Source organism: Strongylocentrotus purpuratus, unplaced genomic scaffold (assembly GCF_000002235.5).
Source record: "Strongylocentrotus purpuratus isolate Spur 01 unplaced genomic scaffold, Spur_5.0 spur5_scaffold_6, whole genome shotgun sequence".
Classification (NCBI taxonomy): Eukaryota; Metazoa; Echinodermata; class Echinoidea; order Camarodonta; family Strongylocentrotidae; genus Strongylocentrotus; species Strongylocentrotus purpuratus.
Genome location: NW_022145612.1, coordinates 55,637,838 through 55,661,042, shown reverse-complemented (window position 1 = coordinate 55,661,042; position 23,205 = coordinate 55,637,838). Strand labels below are relative to the sequence as shown.

General features: G+C 37.6%; 1 protein-coding gene across 5 annotated transcripts in view; it reads left to right on the top strand.

Annotated features, from left to right (window-relative positions):
* The window catches only part of LOC577362 (tight junction protein ZO-1), a 64,158-nt gene extending 43,084 nt beyond the window's left edge, over positions 1-21,074 (top strand). For 3 of the 5 annotated variants that reach the window (XM_031000167.1, XM_777594.5, XM_031000168.1), the window contains exons 7-25: positions 819-1,025; positions 1,849-2,065; positions 2,487-2,538; positions 3,512-3,680; positions 4,175-4,280; positions 4,651-4,699; positions 5,196-5,366; positions 6,846-7,018; positions 7,663-7,713; positions 8,181-8,276; positions 8,550-8,647; positions 9,234-9,447; positions 10,406-10,503; positions 10,907-11,134; positions 11,584-12,379; positions 13,886-14,969; positions 15,889-16,097; positions 16,569-16,712; positions 18,045-21,074. In XM_031000167.1, the coding sequence (XP_030856027.1) occupies positions 819-1,025; positions 1,849-2,065; positions 2,487-2,538; positions 3,512-3,680; positions 4,175-4,280; positions 4,651-4,699; positions 5,196-5,366; positions 6,846-7,018; positions 7,663-7,713; positions 8,181-8,276; positions 8,550-8,647; positions 9,234-9,447; positions 10,406-10,503; positions 10,907-11,134; positions 11,584-12,379; positions 13,886-14,969; positions 15,889-16,097; positions 16,569-16,712; positions 18,045-18,145 (4,263 nt within the window). In that variant the 3' untranslated portion in view covers positions 18,146-21,074. The remainder of the gene's footprint in view (positions 1-818; positions 1,026-1,848; positions 2,066-2,486; positions 2,539-3,511; positions 3,681-4,174; positions 4,281-4,650; positions 4,700-5,195; positions 5,367-6,845; positions 7,019-7,662; positions 7,714-8,180; positions 8,277-8,549; positions 8,648-9,233; positions 9,448-10,405; positions 10,504-10,906; positions 11,135-11,583; positions 12,380-13,885; positions 14,970-15,888; positions 16,098-16,568; positions 16,713-18,044) is intronic. The other 2 variants (XM_031000169.1, XM_011665505.2) reach the window with 2 other exon arrangements.
* The last annotated feature ends 2,131 nt before the right edge of the window (positions 21,075-23,205 follow it).

The following is a 23,205-nucleotide window of genomic DNA, read 5'->3' as shown; positions in this document are numbered from 1 at the left end:
TATAAGTCTAAAATGCGATTTGAATACGAGATAAGTCAATTACTTAACTTAGCCATTTACTTAGTAAATTTCTTACTTATGCTAAGTATTGAATTGAATACCGGCCCAGGTGTTCATCTATATACATCAAATGAAAATTTACGATACACTGATATGCCACTCTTTCTGTTACTCATCGCAGCACTCTACACATCACCCTTGTCATTGGATGTAATCACAACCGTATACTTACTATGCATGATTCCAATTATCCCAGGGAGTTTTCTCATTAGTCACTACTTAAAGGAGTGTTCATGGTCATTAAAACCACAATAACATGAGCAGCCTTCGCTCTGAATTCCAATTCGAGCTTGTGGAAAAAAGCATGTCACAATATGCAAAGAACTGTATAGATTTTAGTAACGCTCTTATACATGTACATGTATGTATTTAAAGCTATGTTATTGAGAGTTTTATTTTTGATGTATACCTGTACTTGTACAGGATTTATCAATGTCAATGAACTTTATCATCAAAGTTGTAGGTCAGGAACACTTTATTGCTAATTGTAGAATGTGTCAACATATTTTTGACAAACAAAGGAAATATGGATTTACTCCAAAAATAGTTTAAGTTAAAGATTTATAGAGCAGTAAACCTTTCAAGCTTTTAAATATTATGTTAAAGTTGCCATTTGATCTTGAACCGCATGGAAACATTTACAACATAGTTGTATATAATAATTGTGTAATATATGTTGACTATGAATGTACATCTAAAGTCATGCTTTTAGGAATTTTTCGCCCAATTTATCTTCAATTCATTTCTCTGTGTCACAGACATATAAACGCAAGATGACCGGACCCCCTCCACGTGCAGCTGACACACAGCTCGATGGCATTGACAACAAGCAATACATACGACTCTCAAAGAATAGGAATGAGAGTTATGGAATGCGACTCGGGTACAAGCTCTTTGTGGATAGCCTGAATGAGTACGGTGTCGCAGCATCCTTGGGGCTCAGGAAAGGAGATGAGATCCTTACGGTGAGTTATTACATTCTCACAGACTTGGAAGATGATTATGAGTTTTGGACAGAAAATACAATCTCACATAATTGAACGTAAATTAGAATGTTTGAGACTACACATTGAAGCTAATGATCTTGATCAGAGAACACATACATGTTGTCCCATACATGAATGTGTGCATTGTGCTTTCAGGTGAATCCAATTTCCAGCAAGTTTTATGAGTTATTTATATTTTGCTGGTCCAATCATCTGCATAGTATGGTAATTTTTGAATATCCTTAAACTAGCTCCCTCAAGTATGCATTACCAGAACATAATTTATCTGTAAGTTTGATTGGATCTTTCATGGAAGAAAAGAATCTTTAATGTTCTGTATACAGAGCTCCGTGTTCTCTTTCAAACAAACTTCTAGAAATCATGCTATGCTGACATGCAACATCACGTGGAATATGAATATCAGTTGAATCTGTTTATGAATCTTTACAGTAATAACAGAAGATGATGACTTCATTGTTATTTTGGATTATTAGTAGGCTCTGTACTGCACCATTTCTTCAATGGATGTGCCTCTTTGAAATAAAGAACTACATGTACATGTATATAACAAATACTGTACAATATTTAGAAAGTATATATGTTGCCACAAACCAAATACAATCTAAAAGATATTTTTTCTTTCAGCTCACACTATTGACTAATGAAGTGCTCAAGAGTTTCCAATTCATTGTTTACAAAGTGCTGGTGATCTATCCATAGATCACTTAACACTTTCATTTACTTGAAAATGCTGTAATATACCATTAATCCCATTTCTGTTTTTCTATTTTCTTGATTTCAGATAAATAACACCCCTGTGGCGCAGGTCAGTCTATCTGATGCCCATGCAATCATTGAGCGGTCAAGGGATGGTATGGAGCTGGACATCACTAGACCGATTGCCTTGGACAGAGTATCTCTGGCCAGTTCCATCGAGCAGTACACTGCTCCTACCCTGCAGCCAGGGCTACAGGCAGGCCCTCCCAGACCCCCACCACCAGCCGAGGAGGATGAATACAGTAAGATGAATTTATATGCAGTCCTTGTTCATTTGTTGTTGTTGCCGGCATCAGTCCGAACACTTTTAATACTAGTTGGGCAGAGTGTTTGACTAGAAAATAATCAAGATGCACATAAACAATTCAACATAACAATTAGAAAGGAATGCCCAATTATAGTTTTTCATGGAGAATCTTATTTTTTTTTTAAATAGGTAAATGCCAGCCATATATTGGCAAGGTGACTTTTTACCAACATTATTAATCACCACATATACTGAAAAAGAAGAGAAAATATATGTAGCTTAAAATTGAAGAGTAGTGAAATTTAAGTCTACCACGTGAAAATGTGATTTTGAAATACAATTTGGTCGTGTTACATCATTATGTTAGTATCATGTATCTAATCTTCATTTTTGTTAACAATCAATTTATCTAACAGTTCCTCCTCCCCCAAGACCACCCAGTCCAGGTCAGGATGACTTCAGAGATGGGTAAGTCATATCATAAACTATGGTCTACCGTATTTGCCGGCGTAAAGGCTGCAGTATTTTTGAAAGAGAAAATATCAAAAAGTCGGGGTGCGGCCTTTACGGCGAAAGATTAAAAAAAATTTTAAAAAAAACTCAAATCAAAACCAGCACGAATTTGCACATATGGGACTACGAACGGTACAATAACTATACCACTATGGTACAGGACATTTCCACACATCTTACCGACAATTTTATCTTGCATTGTTGACATGAATACGAAAATAAATTGCTAAACCAACATTTGCTGATAGATCTTGATCTAAGTTCGTGCCAATGCATTGCAAGAGTAAAGGAAGGGACCATTTAACGGAGCTGCCGCGAAGCATCCATCCGAAGTCGCCATTTTGTTTTCCATTTCATGCAGTTTCGCATTACACCGTACATTGTGGTAGGGGTATATATCGGACACCAAATCTGCCCACGATCAATTTTTGAGATAAACTTCCGGTAAATTATAAGAATATTGATGAATTTGGTATCAGTTTGTAAAAAAAAAATTGTATTTTAAGAGAAAATTATGATTATTTTGTTTTGTCCGTTTGTTTTTTTTTCCCTTTTTTTTTCTTCCCTCTTTGAAATGTCAAAGTTGGGTTGCGGCCTATGCGGCGCTGCGGCCTTATCGCTGGCAAATACGGTATACGCTTTTTTTCTTTTTTCTAGTTCTCAGATAAAGTGTACATATGTTTGCGTATGGAGCAGTTATGTTTTTTACAAAGGATTTATGACATCTTACCAAATCTCAACCAGTTTTATTCTGTGTTCTAATTTCATAACTTATATACAGAGCTCAGCTAGTGAATACGCAAAGGACCTCGGTTGCGCGCAGTTGTCATTCATTTACATGTTTTTAAAAATGTGGCTTCTTTTATGCGGCGGTTTACCGCACCATATCCGTACAAATCTTTATTGCCTGTACTTCTATCCTTCCCAGCATTCCTGTTGACCCGGAAGGAGATTCCCATGTGGTGAGCTTCAACAAGGGAGGCAGCGTGGGTATCAAGCTGATCGGAGGTAACGAGGTGGGAATCTACGTTGCTGGTATCAAACCAGGTAGCCCTGCAGAGAGCTCTGGTGTAGCCATCGCAGACAGGATCACATGTGTAAGTGTCTCACTCTCTCTCTCACCTATCTTGATCATTTCCATTCTCACTTTGACATGGTGGTATATAGTAATTAAACATATGTAAATTCTGTGTGAATTTTAATCTGATTTATTCATGCATTTTATTGTTCGTACACTTTATTTCTTGATCTTTTTAATGCCATTCCTAAATTTGTTCGAATTTATTTGATGAGGTAGAAATTCATATCATATAACTGCATCAACAAAACACAAACATGTGAACTGTCGAACAACATATGCACGTACATGTTTATTTAGCAAATGTACTCCAATTGAAATATTGCAAACACCATTCTAAGTAACTGCATATTTTGTTGTTTTTGTTTTGAAATGATGCATCTTTTAAACAGACTGTCAAACCTACCTACAATAAATTATCTTTGTTATATTTCCATTGTCATTTAGGCGAGAAACGTTGGAATTTGTCTATGGTTCTGAGTTTTCCTAATTGTGTATCTCTTCCCTCCCTAGGTAAACGAGGAAATCTATCTCCAAGGTTTGACAAAGGAAGAGGTGGCTCTCCTTCTGCTCACGTTACCTGATTTCATTAAGCTAGAAGTCAGACACAGCAGATCAGGTTAGTCATCAACCAAGTTGTGAACCTGTTTAACTTAAAGCCCAAGATGAGGCAAAGATACCGGGTCAAACATCACCATCTAGGTCAACCCAAACCTCCTTGGTTCAACCTGCAACCAATAGCTTGTGTGTGCTCTGTGTGCCCCCTCTCAGTCGATTCTCTTATTTTACTTGAAGAAAAGAATCAGCTAGACTAGCACAACCTATTTCATTTTGTAGGTTTTGGTCCAAAATGTCTGTGAAAAAATTAAACTCAAGATTCTGTTTGTTGAAAAATTTTAGTACTTGAAATATTTGAGCACTGCATTTAAAAAAAAATAGATATAAATGTCTTAACCGTGTTACATGACTTGTTCATTTTCTTTCTATAGCTTTTAGAAATGTCATGGAATCGGGGAGAGGAGACAAGTTCTACATCAAGTAAGAATCTTATTATCTCTATGTTATTATTATTAATTTTGGTCCAATCTGCTCAAAGCCAGAGAGGCCTTAACTCTGTGTCAGTTGATTTAAATGAATACCCTTCTAACTCAGAAAATTATTTTATATGTGATATCTTGTGAATATAATGAGTTGTGGTATCATTTTCTGTAGGTAAGTAGGCAGTCCAAATATGGCAAGTCTGTGAATTCAGACTGTGTTTTAATACAGTAGTAGTGCATGCCATAGATAATATGAAAAAGAAGGCAAAAGAATGTTTGGAACCAAAAACATTTTCTCTTTTAATCGTCTCTAAATTATCATAACTACTGCTATCCTTCTTCTTCTTCTTCCTGTCCTTAAAATTATCATATTTTATCCAAATTTGACAAGTAAGAATTTTTCTTTTTCTTAGAGATCAATTTTCTTGTGAAGACTACCACTGCTATTCTTTTAATGATCCCAATTAATTTGTATTCTTGCTCTTGTTTTCCAGAGCACATTTTGCGTATGAGAACCCAGTAGGAGAGGAGTTGAAGTTCCCCCGTGGTACAGTCTTCAGAACGGTAGACACCTTCCCAGAGGGTGCTATGGGTTACTGGTATGCCATCAGATTGGATAGGAATAACATTGCAACAGAGAGGGGACTCATTCCAAACAACAGCAGGTAAAGATCAAAATAGGATATTCATTTGTACCTAAGTTACAATGCCATATCCAAACTCCAAACTTGACTCCGAACCAACAGATGCTTTGTCATTCAGGATTATGCATCAATATTTAGTTTGGTCAATTGTCCCTCTGGTGGTGGGTCATTGTTGTGGCCAGGATGTGGTTCTGAAAACAAAGCAACAGAAGGTTGAATGAACCCTCTTTGTCTTCTCAAATTGGCATCAATTGTATTTTGCTTCCCTCTTACCTTTTCAAGACAAATATAATGAATAAATAAATATTTAGTATATATTTGACTACCGTATTTGCCGGCGTAAAGGCCGCACCGCCGTATAGGCCGCACCCCCAACTTTGACATTTCGTAGAGGAAAAAAAAAACTACAACAAAAAAAAAAAAAAAAAAAAAAAAAAAAAAAAAAGAGAAAAAAAAACCGGACCAAACAAAATGATCGTAATTTTCTTGTAGAACACTCTTTTTTTTTTTACAAACTATACCAAATTCATCAATATTCTTTTAAATCAACAAGAAGTTAACCTCAAAAATGATCATAATAAGCCAGTTCACGGTTGCAGTCTGAGCATGAGCAGATAAAGGTCATTGCAGAACAAATTTTGAAATTAACGGAAACGAAATACTGGATTCGTGCTCATGAAAGTTATGTAACATTATTCATTCATGCACATTCAGTGCACTCCATGATACACAGGTGGAAGTATTCTTTGAAAAGGGGAAACAAAGGCTATTTCTATGGCACCTCCATCGCTGTAGGAGTGATTATTTCAAAATGTACAAAGTGGGACCTCTTCATAGTTTTAAGATCTGTGGATATTCGGGGTCATTGCAGTAATGTGCTAACCGTGAACTGGTCTATTTAGCAGATCTTCATCGACTTTTAAGCTAGTACTGTATCGTACGCAGATTTGGTATCCTACAATACCCCTTCCTCGATGTGCGGTGTAATCCGAAATAGCATTTTTCGACCTGCGCAGTTGCGTTGCGCGGCAGCTAGCTCCGTAAGTAACGGCCTGTCCCTTTGTTTACTTTTTGGCGATGCAATGGTATGGACTTAGATCTAGATCTATCGGCAGATTTTATTAGAAAAATAAGTTTTTTCGTCTTCATGTCAACTATGCAACATAAACTTGTCGGTAAGTTGTATGGAGTTATTCTAGAATTGTCCTGTACCGTTGTCTAGTCATGCTACCGTACCTATAGTCCCATACGTGCAAATGGACGTGATGTTTTGACCGCTGAATTTTGTTGTTGTTGCGTATACGCCGCACCCCGACTTTTTGATTTTTTCTCACCCGAAAATATTGCGGCCTTTACGCCGGAAAATACGGTACATGCATTCAAAAGATAAAATAACCTATTTGTATGACAAAATAATGATACTGAGTTCCAGTAGATGCTATTATAAAGTAAACTACATTTTGTTTTAAATTCATTATTACTTCTTTTTTTTTTACATAGAGCAACTCAGAGTAACATGGCTCAGCAGTCGGTGGAGACTGTCAAACTTCTCAACACAAGTGGTACTAGGAAAGAGTTCTTCAAGAGGAGGGGCAATAGAGCCAGCATGAGGAAGATCAAGAGTTCTGCTGTTAGAATCGAGATCGAGGATGAATACGATGAGGTTGTCTTTGGTAAGCCCAATTTCCTTACAGCGAAAGACTGCAAAAATTTTCATATGCACCTGTTTAGACAGACAACGAAGAAAAAGAACCTATGCCTCAAATTCTAAACATATTTTTCATTAAAGTAATTAAAGTTTTAAAAAATTTCTCCAGATTTTTGATATGGCATCTGGCAGCCTTTTGTCACTTTGTATAAAATCTTTTCTCAAGTAATAATAATAACAATAATCCACTCCAAATTTTATTAAGTTAAACCGAAACGGAATTTCTTTTTGCCCAATTGATCGTGAGCCCGGCAGCCACTGAGCAGCGCCAGATCGACGTTGCTCTATCCCTTATTGTTGAACGCCAAACAGGGTAGCAGCAACTCCCATCTTTTAACGTCTTTTGGTATGACGCGACCGGGGTTCGAACCCACGACCTCCCGGTTGTGAGGCGGACGCTCTACTGACTGAGCCAACATTCCGGTATAATAACAATGAAACAGAGAGAAATCCTTCTTACCATGTGCCATGAGAGTTCAAGTTCAAGCTTGGTCTGTACTTGTTCAAGATTTGATTTCTACGAACTCCAATAGTTCATTTAACAATCTATCTATCAGTCAGACACGCATGTTCTTCAAGCTAAACAATATTTCATTTTCCTTTTTCTAGCTGGAACACCAGGTAAATTCCCTGCCTATGAGAGAGTCACTCTAGGAACAGGTAAGAATAGATAACAACTTTTCTCTCCACATCATTTTTGCATAGGAAATAAACATAATGAACTTGTCTATTTAACTTGGAATCTGACATTTGCTCTGTGATATTTGAAGGGATGGTGAGGTATATATCAACATATCATGCATCAAAGGGGGCAGCAAAGACAGTGGCGTCCGACTTCATTTCGTCAAAGACGCAGGGTTGTAATTGGGTTTTAGGTTAGGTTTAGGATTTGGGTTAGGGTTAATTGCAGTGTTAGTCCAGAGTTGAAGTGAGAAATGCAGTCAGTGTAGAGAACAGACTGTAGGAATAATAGTAACCAGAGCATGTGTCATAGAACCACTTGCTTATTTAGATTCTGTGAACTTGATTTACATATTGCATTATTATGTTTTGGTTTATGCAGATGAATTGTCTTTTTTGTGTATTAAAATAAATTATGGCTATAAACACTTTTCTTTTGTCCACAGTTGGTTTTGCCAGGCCTGTGGTTATCTTTGGACCTCTAGCGGACATTGCCCGAGACCATCTCAAGGATGCCCTCCCGGATAAATTTGAGAATCCTCGTAAGTAGATTGGATCTTTTGTTTCTGTATCACTCATATCATTGAGTTGTATTTGAGTTTGATGTATCATCAAGGTTTGCTTGATCTCATTTTGCCTTCAGTCACAGAGCATCATAATTGACAGGCACCCAGACCTGGAGAGCATCCGTAGATGAGTTAACATATGTTATTTGGATATGAAATTAATTGACCAGCCATGCTGAAAATGCTCTTGGTATATTTTTGTCTTGAAATATCGAAGCTTGATGTGTTATCAATTTATGTTTGATCTAGTTACAGAGCACACATTTGACAGTCACCCAGGGGAACAGCTAAAGATAAATCCTCAAGGCATGGTCAAGATTGGTTCAATCAAAGACTGCATTGACAAGGTATGTATTAATCAGCTCTTCAGCACATGCTCTGGCAACATTTGCTTCACAGTCAATTTCCAACACTCGCCAAATTCGTAATTCCAACCCTTCACCGAATACTGTACCTAACTCCAGGCCTAGCTATGAACCCAACCCAAAACCCAATATCAACCTTTACCCCAATCCTGGAGCTATTGTCACTGGAGCAGCTGGGTCACTTTTAATCTTATGCATTTATTAGCATTAGTAGTATCAAGTTTTTTGAGGTTAAATTGAACCATCTTCAAATGCATTATTGACCTACATACATTCTGTGATTCTTTGATACTGCTTCATTGTTTTTGGAATGATATACATTCATCAGGCTATCGGCTTAAAATATAGTTGTAAAAATTAACACAAATAAGAGCAGTATTGAACGTTTTATTGCCTTATCATTCAAGTTTTTCATAATAAAATTTCTTGATTATTTTTCATTATATGTATTCAGGTGGTCTTAATGTGTGATGAGAAAGGTGTATTTACCATAATTTTTTAAAATTAATGTGTGCCTTTATAGATTTTTATTTATTGATATTTTCACTGTTCCTTTCTTCCCATGCAGGGTAAACACTGTCTGCTTGATGTGACGCCATTTGCAGTTGAGCAGCTGAACCTGATGCAGTACTACCCCATCGTCATCTTCCTGAATGCAGACTCTCGCTCGCAGGTCAAGGATATCAGGGGACAGTACATGAGTCCAGAGCAGAACAAGGGCTCCAAGAAGCTATACAAGACTAGCTTGACCCTCAAGAAGGCCTTTGCACATCTCTTCACAGGTATGAACACAACCCTGGGGCCCGTTTCACAAAGCCTTTTTTTGATGACAAATGACAAAAATCAGTGACAAATCTGAAGACAACCAATCAGAAGCAAGGATTTCAGTAGCTTATAGCAAAAACTGTTATTTGTCACGGATGACAAGTTTTGTGAAACGCCCCCCTGATCGCAGTCACCACTGAAGTATACACGTCTTCGATTATAGGGGAAAAGTAGCAGAATGGGCACAATCAGAAGCAGCTTGTTTCTATTCTTGAGCACAAGAGAAGTGAAATGATATAGATCCAAGGCCAGGGATGGTATCCTGAAAGCTATGTTATATTTCATGTTGATGGGAGTTTTTGTTTTATTGTAAATGTCAGATTAGGCCATGATTATCCTTGGTCAAAGAGAACAAGGCCGGGATACTACAAGAGTTCAGAGAAAACAAAGGTTCCAAGAAGATATACAAAACTAGCCGCACTCTCAAAAAGGCCTTTGCACATCCCTTCTTAGGTATAATCACCACACCCTTAATTTATGAGCTGTAAATCAGTATTTTTCCAACACATTTGTACAAGTGTTCCATCTTTGGTTTCAGTTGAACAACAAGGTGTGCACAATTTTCTAAGCTCAGAAGAGTTGAAATAATTTAGATTTGAGGCCAATGGTACAATCCAAAAATCTGTGTCATCTATTATTTTTACAGTGAGAGGTATTTTATTTTTCAGAATGAATGTAAATTGGACAATTATCAATGCTTACCTGATAGCGTACTTAAATCAAATATCAATCAAGAGATATCTGCACAAGTACCACTGTTATTAACACCTCTCACCAACATGACATGTAACATAGAGTACTACCACCATATATCAGAAAGATGAATATGATCACTCTTGTATATCACTTATTGTGAATCTTGCCAGTATTATCCATGGTATTTAAGTATCTTTTTGTGTTTGTTCTATATTTTAGCCATGATCCCTTTGACCACTGATAGCCAGTGGCTCCAGAATGTGAAAGATGCTATCAGGATACAAGAAAGGAAAGAAATCTGGATGTCAGAGACCAAGGTAGGTCTCAAGTTTGCTGAGGCACCTCTTTTCCTTCCATCTTGCAATAATTCCTTCATCATGTCAAACCATTAGAGGGGGCCACTTTTACATCATTGTCCCTCCTCCTTTTTGTATATCAAATGCTATACCAAATGCCTATCAAATACACTGCTGGATCCCATGCCATTTCCCATGATGTTTTTTTATAGTAATATGTCACTACCTGGCAGGAGATAACTTAATTTTCTATTCTTCAACAGGAGCTTTTTTTGGAAATATCACAGAATTTTTATTTTTTTTTGTTAATTCGAGTACTTATTGAGTTTTCCAGAAGTCTTGTAGAGGTTTTCAGAGTAAAGACATCTGCGTCTCCAGCGTGTTTTGTTTCCAGTATTTCAAATTTCTCTCATCTTTTCTACAGTACGAGGAACCTGAGGCAGATGAGAGTCACCTACCTCTGGTGGGCCCCATCATCCTACCAATTGACTATGATACCGATGCGGAATCCATCTTCCCTGACTCCCATGCCAATAGCACTCTTGACTCTGACATCGAGCGGCTTTCTCCCACGATGACGGCAAACACCTCAGCAACCCCTGGCGCCGCCTCGGAGAGCTCATTCAACTTCAGTGAGAAAGAAGTCAAAGCTGTAAGTATTCGCTTTATTTACAGTTAACACTCTTCACACACTTGTTATATAGGTACCTGGTAGAAAGGAATTCTTGAATGTTGTGATATTGGAGAGCCTTGAACATCTTACTGGTTTATATGAGTATTATAGAAGTATCCAATATTATTATCATTATTGTTACATATGTTGCAAACTTGTACAAACACAACAAATATATGCGAAAAAAAGAGATAAAGATAAAAGAATTACACAAAAAGAGATTGCCACCAGCAATAACTGTTGATTTCCCCAAAGACACTTTCTGTTTCTAAGGGGTCTTCATGTCTGTGTTCTTGAAATGGTTCACCAATTTCTTTTTTATTCTAAATTAATGTATGCCACAAATTTGATTAGGATTATAAGCTCCTGTTTGTTTTTTCATAGTAGTCACAACCCTTGTAATATATCTGTTTGTTTTCTATTTTCAGACCCTTCCTAGGACAGACCCACCTCCCAAGAGATACTCCTCAGATGAGGAAGAGTTTCCATCAAGCTTTGACCGCAGACGTAAATCTCGATCCCGTTCCAAGAAGAAGGAGAGTATCTGGTCATCTCTGAGGCGCAGCATGTCCCGCTCTCGCTCCAGATCTCGGGATAGGAGAGAAGAAGCCAGGGAGATTGAAAGGGAGGAAGCCGAAGAGGAGAGGAGAGAGCAGGAAAGAGCAGAGAGGGAAAGAATGGAAGAGGAGATGAACAAACGGAACACTCTAGAGCGAGAGCCTGAGCAGCGCCCTTCAAAGAAAGACCAGCACCGTCGTCGAGACGAGGCCAAGGAGATTGCAGAGGAAACCCTGAACTCAAGGGGCAAGTCACAAGGTCAGGAAGACCTGAGAGCTCCAAGTGATACCATCAACCTCGGCACCCTTGTTGATGAGTTCAAGTCCTTTGGCATTGATGGTGATGTCAGCGTCAATGGCCACATGGAGCCAGAACCTATCAGTGCCTCACTGGACGTAGAAGTGGAATCAGCCCCTCCTCCTTCTGCATTCAGACCGCAGCCACAACCCAGGACCAAGCCCATCCAGCCTGTAGTCTCTCTGGTCCAACATTCGGCACCCATCGAGACAGACCTTGATGCCATTCAACCCCCTTACACTGGCTATGAGGATTCAGATCTTCTGCCTGCAGCACCCAAGACTCCAGTCCTGGAGACAACATTCGGGCCAGAAGACAGTGACAGTGATGATGATGAAGATGAGGGTCCTCCACCTCCTGCACGAATGGGTTAGTATTATAAAATAGCTTTTTCCCCTTCAAACTTGCAATATCATTTCATTGTTATTCTGATGTACACCAGTTTGGTTTAATTCTTGTTAGTGTGCTTATCATTGATGATTCAAATTTAAATTGAATTTAATTGAATTAATTTCCACATCTCCATTTTTAAAACATGTATAAAGTATGAACAAGCAAATATACAAAGAAGAAAAGATTAATGTAATGTGGTGGGATCATAACATGTTTGGTACAACTTATAAACATGAGCCCATCAACATGGAAAAAAAATACAACAATAAAAAAGAAAACAAATTAGCACAGAGAATTGTACATGAATAATAACCATATTCTAATTTTTATGCCTCCGTTACGAAGTAGCCGGAGGCATTATGTTTTCGGGTTGTCCGTCCGTCTGTACGTCCGTCCGTCCGTCCGTACGTCCCGTTCTCGTGATCGCGTTATCTGAAGAACCGATTGATGGATTCCTGCCAAACTTTGGTCATGTATGTATCTTGCAGAGCCGATGAACTGATTAGATTTTGGGGTCACGAGGTCAAAGGTCAAAGGTCACAGGGCTCATTATGTATGCAAAAACAGCTCGTGATCGCGTTATCTGAAGAACCGATTGATGGATTCCTGCCAAACTTAGGTCATGTATGTATCTTGCAGAGACGATGAACTGATTAGATTTTGGGGTCACGAGGTCAAAGGTCAAAGGTCACAGGGCTCATTATGTATGCTGAAACAGCTCGTGATCGCGTTATCTCAAGAACCGATTGATGGATTCCTGCCAAACTTAGGTCATGTATGTTACTTGCAGAGCCGATGAACTGATTAAATTTTGGGGTCATGAGGTCAAGGTCAAAGGTCATGCGGCTCATTATGCATGCAAAAATAGCTTGTGATCGCATTATCATTAGAACAGATTGATGGATTCCTCCCAAACTTAGATCATGTATGTATCTTGCAGAGCCAATGAACTGAGTAGATTCTTGGGTCATGAGGTCAAAGGTCAAAGGTCATGGGCTCATTATGTATGCAAAAATAGCTTGTGAACGCATTCTCATTAGAACTGACAGATGGATTACCATTTAACTCGGGACATCTTGCAGAGCCAATGAACTGAGTAGATGTTAGGGTCATGTGGTCAAAGATCAAAGGGTCATATATGTATATAAGAAATTGCTTGTAATCACAATATTCTGAGAACCTGTTAATGGATTACAATTGAACTTGAATTTGAACAATTTCTTCTGTTTTGGTTTGTAAAATTGCTCTATGACGGAGGCATCATTTCGACTGCGCGCAGTCGAAGTTCCATCTAGTTTATAAAGATTTTTTAAAAATGAAATATTGAGGAAATTTAGAGATATATAATTCTTCTTAGTTCTTTTTGCATGAAATTCTTTGAAGAAAATACTTTCTAATTATATTTTTGTTAATATAAATATATATATATATATATATATATTTACACACATATCTCATATTTGTATTACTCCATTTTTTCAGAACATAATCCAGCAGAGACTCGTCCAGCAGAGCCTGCCTCTCGTCCCAGGAGAGTAGCTGCAACTCCAAAGCAGCAGACCCCAGAAACTCGTCGTTCAGAACCATCCCGCCCAAAGAGGACACCAAATACCCCTATGTCCAAGCCTGAAGCTCGTCCTGAAATAGAGCTGTCTTACTCAGCAGAAGTTTCACGTCCAAAGAGGACATCATCAGTATCTCGCCCAGCAGAGCCCACGGTGGATATTTCTGCACCTAGCTGGGAGATCCCAGACTTCCAGGAACCAACCCGCTCATTGCCCCCTGCACGCCCTCCTCCTCCCCCACCAGAAGAAGAGGAGTTACCCCCACCACCCAAACCAGAATTACCCCCTCCAAAGCCAGTGGAGCCTGTATACAGTCAGGTGCAAAAGAGCAAACCTAGTCCACATGTTAGTCCTCTGGGATGGGACCACAGCGAGGTAAAGCAGAGTAAGCCAAGTCCAAGGGCCAGTCCGCAAGGATGGGACCTACCTGCACAGGTAGAACCACCACCACCACTTGCTCAGCCTGCTTTCCAGACCTCTACACCAGCCACCAGCAGCTCAAGATGGGAGACCAAAACAGAAACTGAGGTACACACCATTACGGTTGGGTCAGGCTTCGTCAATGCAGAGGTCAAGAAAGTGGACCTTGGTGGTGACAAGTCAGAGGATGAGGTGTCTGCTGATGCATACCGCAACCAGCTTGCAAAAATGGCTAATCTGATCAAGCGCAGTGATAGCCCACGTGGATGGTCGAGCGCCACTAAAGCGCCCTCTCAAATCAGGCCAGTGCGGGCGCCCAAACCACCAACAACGGGACAAACAGGAAATGCCTACCTGGACAGTAAAAAGGCAAGGGAGAACTTCTTTAATACTTCTGAGCCCAATGCGCCACCCAAAGCACCAGGATCACCTTATGACAGGGAGTCGTACCAGGCTCACAAAGAGAGGACCAAGAAGAGATCGCAGTCACCAGGCAGACAGTACCAGGAGAGGTCAGGCATCTACCCACCACACAACAACTATGACAAGAAGAAGCCTGCATTCAAACCCATCCCAGTCGAGTAAGTGCTCATTCATTCATTCATTCTAAGTTGCATTAAAACCTGTATGTAAAGACTGGTGAAGGGAGGCGAGAAATGTGGTCTTTATAAGCAGGTGGTCTATATATACATGTTGCAAAGAGAAACATTCTTCAAGGGAAACAAAAAATATAGTTGTTATGTATACTGGTAGGCAGTCTTTCCACGCAGGTGGTTGCAAAAGGTAATTTTACGGTTGTCCCATAAGGACTGTCTTCATCAGTTCGAGTTTGCAAAATAACCCGCTATTTTCAGACTCGAGATATTTTCCCGAAGTTCGAAATTGCGTCTTCACACCTCTGATCGTACACACATGTACAGTTTATTAACAAACACAGAAAACCGGAAATCATTGTGCATGGTGGGATCGAGAAGTTGACTCGTACTTCAGTCTGATGAAGGCGGGCCCAAATTTGCTCGCTTTTTCCCAAATAGCGGGCTATTTGGGAAAACAAGACTAAAGAATTCTCAGGATATTGTCTCGACCGAATAACCCGCTAATTGCAACTGCGGGTTGATGAACACGGAAATTAGCTGGTTATTTTTAGATAGGGCTATTTAAAAAAGCGGGCTGTATGGCAAACTCGAGCTGATGAAAGACAGGCTTATAGTGATTTTGTTTCTCTTTTGAAAAAGAAGACAGTAAAGTTTATTTATTGACTCTACAAAGCTGTCTTTCCATAAGGTTCAAACATTTTCCTTTTTTCCCCTTATTGCCTGGGCTTTTTAAAATATTTCATTGAAGAACTATATACTATTTTAGAAACTTTGCAAATAATTTATTACATATTTATTTCTCCAGTCTACCAAATATTGTAAAGTCATATAACCAGCTATACTGCAAAGTTATTTGACTTTGATACGATTCATCAATTATGATCTCTGCAAATTAATTTCACAGTGAGGTAGCCTTAAAATCTGATGAGGGACAAGAAGTTGTGGATACTGTGAGAGGAACCTTCGACAGCAACGGAGGGGTCCTGAACTCCCCTTCCACCGGTGTGAGCATCCACATCCCTAAGGGTGCCATCCCAGAGGGTTGCAGCCAGGAGCTCTACTTTAAGGTCTGCAGAGATACCAGTATGCTGCCTCCACTCGACAAGAACAAAGGTAGGTCTGTCCACTTGGAGAGACTGTCTCAAATGAACAGAGTTTAATACTGCAGTCATGGAAAAAATGCTAACAGTCATTGAAATTATATAAAAAGTTGTGTTCATACCTGGATATTAAAGTCATTGGAGAATGGAAAATAGTCAAGAGTTATGAAAAAGTCATGAACAATTGCAATCAATCAATCAACGTCTTGGCTAAAATAACTGATTCTTTTCCTTTCCAAAAGAAGTTTTTCTAACACTATCGTCTACTTTACATGACATTGCTGGGGACAAAAAGGTTGTGGATATTTTTTATTTTATAATTGAAAAATTATGGAAATTCATGGAATTTATATGCTTATAGGAACCCTAAGATTCACTTCTACAGTCCATTGTGATACTTCTACAATTTTCTGTAATGAATAATAATCCGTTTCTATGGAAGCTGATGAATATATTTCTTTCCTGCTTGTGTTTGTCTGTGTAGGAGAGACGTTGCTGAGCCCGCTGGTGATGTGTGGCCCTCACGGTCTCAAGTTCATGAAGCCTGTAGAGCTGAAGCTGCCTCACTCTGCATCCAACACCCAAGAAGGTTGGGAATTTAACCTCAAGTCTAGTGATGCAGGACAAGGTAGACTTCAGTGTCAACCCTATCCCATCTATTCTGCATTACTTCCCTTGGTCCTTAGTCCGTAATGTCACACATTCATGATCATGTAGCACCTTGTGGTAACCTTGGACTCATGAGTAAACCTGACTTTTTCAAAATCCGGTGAAAAGGTGGTTTATTTTCAGAAAATTTGACCTCGAGTCTAGTGATGCAGGACAAGATAGACTTCAATGTCAACCCTATCCCATGTTCTCTGCATTATTTATCTTGATCTTTATCTTTAAAATTTTCAACTCACACTTTCATAATGTCCAGCACCTTGTGGTTACCTTGCATTCGCATTCTGTTCATTCATGTCCACTGAAAAGGCGTCTTCTTTCTTAGAATTTAAACTTGTTTTTAGTGATGCAGGATAGGATAGACTCAATGTCTTATTTCTACACTGCATTACTTCCCTTGTACATTATCCCTTCATACTACACTTTCATTAAACATTTAGCACCTTGTGGTAAACTTGCACCTGTCTTCATGACTGAATTCTAGCTGAAGAAGTATCTTTGCATTACTTCCCCCTGTTCATATCACACTTTCTTGCACAAACCAGTTTGTCACAAAATAACCTCCCAGATTATCCAATAATACCATCTTTTTTTCTTTTCTTTGTGGTTATTATAGGGCATGCATTATCTGTATAGTAGACAAGGCATGACCCCTCAACCCTAGAAAAGACTTGGTGGGGGGGGGGGGGGGAGGGGGGGGGGAGGGGAGGAGGCTTCCCATGTTGACAAATTTACATACAATTGAATGTTTTTCAACTCATTATTTCATGTTACACATCCAACAAGCATGTGCATTTCATTACCATTGTCAATTCAATAATGTTTTCACTTGCATGGAATGATTAAGGAACACTTGATTTGAAAGACATTGCGATAGGATTGAATATGGACCTTTAAAAATACCAATATTGCATGGTATTTTACATAAGCCTTCTTGATGGAGCTTGGGTAAATTAGGTAAATTAGCTATTAAGTCAGTGGCCAGTCATATAACTCATACAACTTCTCTGCATTTCTCATGCAATCAGGCCTTTTCTCTGACTGGAAGGCCCACAATACCCTGCAATTTCAATATTAGCTATTAAGTCAACATTCAACAAGGGTACATCCTGCAATCTCCAATCTTTTCTTATATACTGCAAGTTGAAGTTGAACTTAAGTTGTGTTTAATTAAAATCAATTGCAGCTCTGTATAAGACAGGACCTGATGGGGAAGAAATTAAATTTACATGATTATCAATACTAATATGGGATGTAAGCATCTAAATGAGTGTTCCTTTGTCTTCTTCTACAGGAGAGCCAGCACAATGGAAGAACCAGAACATCCCTGGCCTGAAGAGTGCTGAGTCTAAGCCCATCACCAAGACAGTGTCTGTCATGGTGGACCACTTCTAGAACCACCTCCAAGACCACACTACCATCCCCAGAATAGTACAACACATGGACTAGATCTTCATGGTGATGACTGATATGATAAATGTATTCAATATCAACATATGTAGAGCAAGATTTACATGGATAGGTCTACATGTATATCTAACATACAGGATTAAACTCCTCCTTTGTTTAGATACAGTTCTACACTTGGAATGACATGTCTGTGCCTCTAGGAAACAACTCATACCTGTTTATGACATCTTGCTTCATGTTCAGTTCTTAATGTCTTACATTGGAATGTGTTGTGTAGGATAGAGGTCAAAGAGAACTCGAGGTGAATCAAATTGTCGGTAGCAGCTTTACATCAAGACCAATGATATTTGATGAAAATTTAGTGCCAACTATGTTTTGTCATCCATTTTTTTAATGTCTAGGTATTTGATGGAAGATATTAGACATGTCAGGACCATATTAGAATATATCTTTTATCAAGTCTTGTCGCCTTAATGATATCCATGTGAGAGAAGAAAAAACACTGAATGTCATGTTGATAGAATTAAACTTCAGATTCTTCTTTCAGTCATAAGATCAGCTTTAGAAATTCATTTCCAATATTTCCCATTTTTCCATGAACAACATGTATTCTTACATCCCATCCCATTGATATGTTGTAAATACAGTACTCCATGTATTCCAGTACAAAGCCTGATTCTGTACTAAACAGTCAACAGTACTTAGCTTAGATTGTATCTGCTTTATTCATTCCAGAGGGAACTCAAATATTTGCTTATACCTTGTATTTTTTAGATTAAAACATCATCACTAACAATAATGTATAAATAATACTTTTTTTTCTTCTTTATGTCATATTGTTTTTCTTCTCTGTTTTTGTTCAATTTTGGACCAGAAATTACCCTGGACTTATTGACTTCAAATCCCTCCCAGTGGGTTTGTGTATGAATTCTTAATAACCAATGGAAAATTTGCTCTGCTAATCATGCCAAATTGGTAGGCTAAGTGTACTTTTATATTAAGATTTAGATCAATATTTTAGTTAAGCTCTTCCAAACGCATTATAAACCAGATTTTATTGACCTTTTTGCAAGATACATGTATATATTCCTTTTATGATGAAATGTGTTGGAGGACAAAATAAAGGATTGTGTCCAATTATTTTGTCACATAATTGTAGTCCGAACACCAATGTATTTTTATACTAATTAGCAGTGCCTTTACCAGCACAATTGGAAGTAATTTGAGATAGACCTAGCAGCAATCAATGATTTCATTTGATATGATGTAAATAGTATTCTGCAGTTGGCGGGCAATGAGACTAAGAATCAATAATAAGGCAGAGTTCCGACTCTGTTTCTGAAGATTGTATCAAAATTGTAAATGAGAATTTAGAAATTTTAAATGTCCAACTGTATTTGTAAATATTGATGTAGATTTCAAATCATGAATACAAAATTGTAAACATTTAGCTTATTTTTTAGTCTAACCAAAGTATTACTATTTATCTGTATGATTGCTTATTTGCTTTAACACATTACCTTGCTGTCTAGTGTTTCATATTCTGTGATTGTAAAAGCCTTTTTTTTATATTCATTATTTGTTACTAATCATATATATGTAGAGAAATCCTACCTCTATTAATTGCATCTGATTTCCTAGAGTTACAAAAGAAGAGGAGGTGGAATTTTCACTGAATGATCAAGGTTCTATGATTGTCAGGCTTAATATAGTCTTTTTTTGCTATCAAATTCGTAGCCTACTTAGCCTGCATGTTTAGTAATGTAAGTTTACACTTCAGTGAATGCTGATTGCTGCAAAGTAGAAGGAGGAAGCTAGAATGGAATTAAAGAAGATGTACAAAAAATATCTTTGTTTAAAATCATCCCACTGTGATTGGTTTCTTATCGAACCGTGTCGAGTAAACAGTGTTGAGTTATGTGACATCAAACTCTGAAATAAGAGTGAAGACTTATATTCTGTAAACTGAATTTCAATGCAGTTTCATTTTTCATTTATGCATTACAAATTCATGGCTTTATTCCTACTAGACATACAATTATGTAGACATAACAATGCCCTTCAATCTCTTGAATATCATCCATATACGTTTAAGACTTTATTTTTGTAGCATTGCCACCATTTTGATTGTTTGACAGCTGTATTCAGCAGCCTGTATCTTGGAAAGTATATTTAGTGTTTATCTGCTTTCACGTTTGTTGTGGTCAAAGTCTCTGTTTGAAATTTTTTTCAAACACTGAATTTCGTATTCATCCAATAATGTCAATGCCTTCTCATATGCACAGAAAACATTATATTACATGTTTAATGGCACCAAGAGATTTTTTTTCTGTTTTTCTTGGCAATATATAATTGCTTTTATAATTTTACATTTAGGTTTAAAATTTGTTAGTTTTCCATCATTTCACCATGCACTTTATTCCAGGTATAATAATTTTTCTCATTCATGGACTACCTATGTCTTAGGTAAAGAGGTATACCGGTAGTTCCGGCTTCCATTGTGAAAAATGCTTCACTTGTGTATTGTACCATTCAACATTCATATTCTCAATGCTCTTGTAACATTCAGTTTTAACTTACAAAATAATAAGAACGATTTATTTGTTTGTTGTGTTTAACAAATATTTTCTAGCAGATATTTTAAGTTCTGTTATAGTATTCATGAAAATAACTTGTATTCATTCAACTAGTTATGCTTGTATAATTAAATGTGTTGTATTTTGAGAAATTGTATTTGTAATAGAGGCATCAATATCCATTCTATTCTGCTGCTTTTATATCAAATTACAGAAATTGCAGATCACTTTGTATTAGTTTTACTGTACCTTCTCACTCTACGGGTGTTGGGCACTTATGATTATGTAATTAAGGGTTCATATCGTCATCTTGTGATGAAATAAAATTTCCAACCAAATTTTGTTGTTGTGGTTGCATTCTTTTATTGCTTATTAACAGTGATTTCGCACTTCCTTGTGTGTCTTTCTTTCAGAGGCAAACCCTGTGGAATAAAATTATCAAATTCATAAGTTGTTGTGGTTTTACCATGTGGGTAGTCCTGAAAAGGACTGTTGGGTTTGAAAAGGGATGGAACAGAAAAGAGGAGGACTACTTGGTATTGTATGGATAGAGGTAGAGACAATGGAGAGGTGGAGTCTTGAAAGTGACTGGTGAGTCTGGTTGAGAATGCAGATAGGGATGAAGGCTTGACTTTCCAAACTCGTCATCAGCGGACAATCTTTACACAAGAAATACATGCATTCAATGAAAATATAATGGACTTCTGGGCAATTTCATGGAAGATGTTCACTAGCAAAAAATAATAAAATTTGCATTAACTCCAGAAATGTGTGTTCTGCTTGGACAAATTCGGTTATCAAAGGAAAGAGCTTAACAAATTCTACACTTTGATAGCCATAACATTCAAAGGAAAGTACGTATAGGCATGATTTTCTATGAAAAACTAATTTTTAAGGAAAAATGTAGTAACATCTTTAGTCGAAGCATCCAATCTTTGAAGCTCACCATATTTGATTCTATAGTAGAAAATGATTTTAAAAAATAGACAAAAGTGTTGTGTCCGCTACAATTAATCTGTCATGTCCATTATGCTACATTTTCAAGTATTACAAAGAAATGTGTTACCAATTGTTTTTTAATGTGCATCTATGTTTAGAGTATATAAATGAGCTTCTGCTTACACCGATACAAAATAAGAGATACAAGTAGGGGATTTGATTTCAATGTTTCAAAGCAGATGTATTTCATACAAAAATACCCAATTTTCAAGCGCAAAATATACATAACAAATGTGAGAAGGGGATGAATTTCTATACATCATTTTCACATTTCATCATGAAGTGATACATTTCATCTATAACATAATTCTGTATTACAAAAACAAAATTCATGTATTTTTAAAAGCAAATTGCTGACATTGGAATTTAACAACAAGGACCTTGGGACCAAGAAAAAATACATTGTTGTATCAATATCTTTGTCATATCTGGGCTCCGTCTTACAAAGAGTTGATATCAATCACAACTTATTTGCGATTAAATATCAATCGTGACTTTGTACATAATAGATGGGAGACTGCAAATTTGCAATTGATTAATAATAATAATAATAATAATAATAGGCATTTCTATAGCGCCATCTATCTAGATAATTCTATTCCGAGGCACATTTATTATTACCCCGGCTTTAGCCAGGCAGCCGTTTATACAGCACTCCAGCATTTCAAGGAATTAATTCCTGCCAGGCACCCATTTACATCACTTGGGTTGAGTGTGGCAAATGTAGATCAATGTCTTGCCAAAGGACATTAGTGCCGCGGCGGGACTCGAACTGCGGACCTTGCGATCGACAGTCCGGCGACGCATCCATTCGACCACGACACCTCTAATTGTTTCTGATTGCCCAAAATATAACTTTCATTATTATCATATGTATAATGACCAACACACTTGGATCTGTGAAATTATCTATTTACCATGTAGTTTCCACAATACACAGCTATCAGTAGATTTGTAACCTTAGAACTTGACTTGAAAATAGGGAAAATGATGTTGAAAACAATATCATAGTAAACAGCCCTATTATACTTCCATGCCCTGAAGAGAAAAAAACATGCCCTGTGTTCATTTATGATGTATTATTAATCATGAACTAAGATGGCTGAATTTCATTAAAGAAAAATGAGCACTGAAGTCCTTAAACTGGCAACATAAGCTTTTTGATTGCTATTTTCCCCCCTAAAAGTTGCACTGATTAAAGGCAGGGTCTTTTATTCACATTGTTACCACTGCTGTAATGTATTTTCAATTGCATTTAAAGGCATACAAAGAGCAGTTTCCAAGTCCTGGATCAAAGCATCGTCACATTCACATCATGCAGTTAGTGATGCATTGGTAACATTATTACAAAATCAAAAGACAGTACCAGTGTTGCCAATGTAGTGATGAGCTGAATAAATCAAAATGACAGCCATACAAGAACCACCCTGATACAACCAATTCAGTACATTGTTACACAAAATACAAAGA